At 45.4% G+C, this 2,868-nt stretch overlaps 1 protein-coding gene across 1 annotated transcript; it reads left to right on the forward strand.

The window, feature by feature from the left end:
* Nucleotides 1-1,690: 1,690 nt before the first annotated feature.
* Nucleotides 1,691-2,644, forward strand: LOC123347884 (olfactory receptor 10A2-like). The gene has a single exon (XM_044985071.1). It carries the CDS (start codon nt 1,691-1,693, stop codon nt 2,642-2,644), a length of 954 nt encoding a protein of 317 aa, XP_044841006.1.
* The last annotated feature ends 224 nt before the right edge of the window (nt 2,645-2,868 follow it).

Raw genomic sequence — 2,868 nt, forward strand, 5'->3', positions numbered from 1 at the left:
AGCAGACAGTAGGAGACAGTCCCCGCTTCAAAGAGCATACAGTCCAAATAGACAACAGAGACAAAGGGTGGCAGGGGGAACAGATGGGAAGTGGCCAAGGTACCAAAGCAGACCATTGGTAAAGCCACAAATAGAACACTTCTTTCCAATGTGCCCCAGTCACAGGACCACATATAGATGGCATTAATCCACCATTATAAAGTGCATTGTTTTTTGTGAGTGAATAGTGCTACAGAGCAGGTAACTGGGGTGCTCCTGGGGGCACCTCACTGCCACCTGACTGTAGTGTTTGGAAGCTTCATCTGTTCTTGCCAGAGCTTGGCTCCCCATCCCCTTCAGCCACATGCAATATAAACACTCCCCTCCCAGCCCTTTCTTACTCAGTACAGGTAAGCGACAGGCACAAACCATCTCTCAAGCCTTCTGAGAATCCCTCTGCAGTGATCAGTCTCTCTTCCACTGGATACCCACAGAATTCACAGACCTGCTGCTCCCAGAGAAACAGGAAACCCCAGCTTGCTAGTTTCCCTTCAGTTTCCCTTCCCCGTTCAACACACAGCACTTAGATATAGTTATCATGAAAACAAACAAGAGTTTATTTAGCAACGAGAAGAGGTTTAAACGATGGCAAGTAGAAGTCATAGCAAGGGTTACATGTGCAATAAAATCATAGCACACCTCCTCCAACCTAGCCTTACTTATTTAGTTACTGTCAGGTCTTACGGTATTACTCACCAGCATTTTTCAGCCAGGTAGGTAGTGATCCTTTTTGCCTGAAACAAGTCAGGCTCTCCGCTTGTCCCCTCAGTGAAGAATACTGTCTCTCTCTCTCTCTCCTTGCAACTTCAGATATATCATCACAGTCCTTAGACCTTCATTCCTAAACCAGACCCCTCCTGAGGTGGCTCCCATTCTGTAAACCTCACAATCTTATGTGTCAGTTTTGCAACCTTGATTATTTGGTGGCTTTGTCTGCAGAAAGACTCCCTTTGTGAGCCAGTGATCTGCTTTGTGACCTTGGTCATTTGCAGGCTGTTCCCCCTTGCCACCATTTGTCTCTCTTTTCTCTTTGGACTGCACACCCTTCTGAGCAAGGACTTATCCTAGATATGCATGATACACACCAGACCAGACTGAGATAAGTATCTCCTCCTCCCTGCCTGAACAGAATCTCTTCAAGCCCTGTCACCTCCTGGTGACCTGCTTTTAACTTCAAGATTGAAGAGCATAATTTCCAGGATAGACACAGAACTTCTTAAGTATTATCCAGATAACCTAGTAAACTACTGGATCTTGGTAGAGACTTTACATGCCCCCCCTTTGCTTATTGTTATGGAAACACCAGACCCCTGGGGTCCTGTAAACAGCTATACCCCCCCCCCATTATTCTATCCATTAGTTGGCACCCAAAGGTCCTTTGGTCACAGGAACTATTAGCAATGTCTTGCTATAGAAATTGGGGTAATCTCTTAAATTTAACCTCTCTAACTATTGGCCTGAATCTTCCTGTGTGGCAGACAGTTCCACAAGAAAGTCCCGTTAGCAAAATAAAGGCACCAGATAGTCCTGTTAGCAGAAAGTCTTTCCTGTTAGCAGAAGAAAGGTGACAGTGAGAGCAAGGGTAGCAGAAGCAGGCTTTGTCCTAGTGTCAGTTAATAATATAGCTGACCTCCATTTCTCTCCCCCACAGATGACATCTCCTGCTTGGGCTGCAAGAGTGAATGAGACCAGCCAGACATACTTCATTTTCCTCAGGTTTTCTAACCACTGGGACATGCAGATTCTCCTCTTCTCTCTGTTGTTCATGTTCTACCTGTTAACCTTAGTGGGGAACAGCCTCATTCTTCTCATCACAATGGTGGACCCGGCCCTCCACACCCCCATGTATTTCTTTATCAGGAACTTGTCCTTCCTGGAGATCTGCTACACTTCGGTCACTGTGCCCAAAATACTGGCCAACCTCATCTCGGAGGATCGATCCATCTCCTTTGCCAGCTGTGCAGTGCAGCTGTATTTCCTTCTCTTCTTCGGTACAGTCGAGTGTTTCCTTCTTGCTTCCATGTCCTATGACCGTTACCTGGCAATCTGCTACCCACTGCACTACACAGCCAAAATGACTAAGGGGGTGTACATTGGGCTGACGCTGGTCTGCTGGCTGTGTGGCATCTTCATACCACTGGGAAACACAGCTGGGATATTCAGCCTGCCATTCTGTGGGCCTAATCAGATTGACTATTTCTTCTGTGATTTCCCTCCAGTGCTAAAGCTGGCCTGCGTCAACACGTCCCCAAATGAGGTCGCGATCCTAGCCAGCAGCTTGCTCATCACTGTCCTGCCCTTGCTCTTCACAGCAGGGTCCTACACCTGTATCGTATACACCATCCTCAAGATCCCATTGGCAGAGGGCAGACATAAAGCTTTCTCCACTTGCTCCTCTCATCTTATTGTGGTGACTCTCTTCTACTGCTCTGCTAGCTTTGTCTACCTACAGCCCAAGTCCAGCTACTCCCCAGAGCGGGACAAGTTCCTCTCGCTGTTTTACACCGTGATAACACCCATGCTAAACCCAATCATCTACAGCTTGAGGAACAAGGAGGTAAAAGAGGCTCTGAGGAGAACCTTAAAAAGACTTTTGTTTTCCTAAAAACTCTCTGTTTGCATTTTGAAAGGGACCTAGGGAAAATAGGGTTTAGAATTCCAGTAGAGGTAGTCATAATATTTATCAAACTTTTTTTTTCAAAGAAAAACACAATATTCTATATATCAAAATATTCTATAAAACCAGGTTAACTTCAGTGAATTTTTTCAATGCAAAAATATGTAATTTTAGTTTTTTTCCTTCTAGACATCTTGTTTCTGTTTTCAAAA

The sequence above is a fragment of the Mauremys mutica genome, chromosome 13, assembly GCF_020497125.1.
Source record: "Mauremys mutica isolate MM-2020 ecotype Southern chromosome 13, ASM2049712v1, whole genome shotgun sequence".
In the NCBI taxonomy this organism is placed as follows: domain Eukaryota; kingdom Metazoa; phylum Chordata; order Testudines; family Geoemydidae; genus Mauremys; species Mauremys mutica.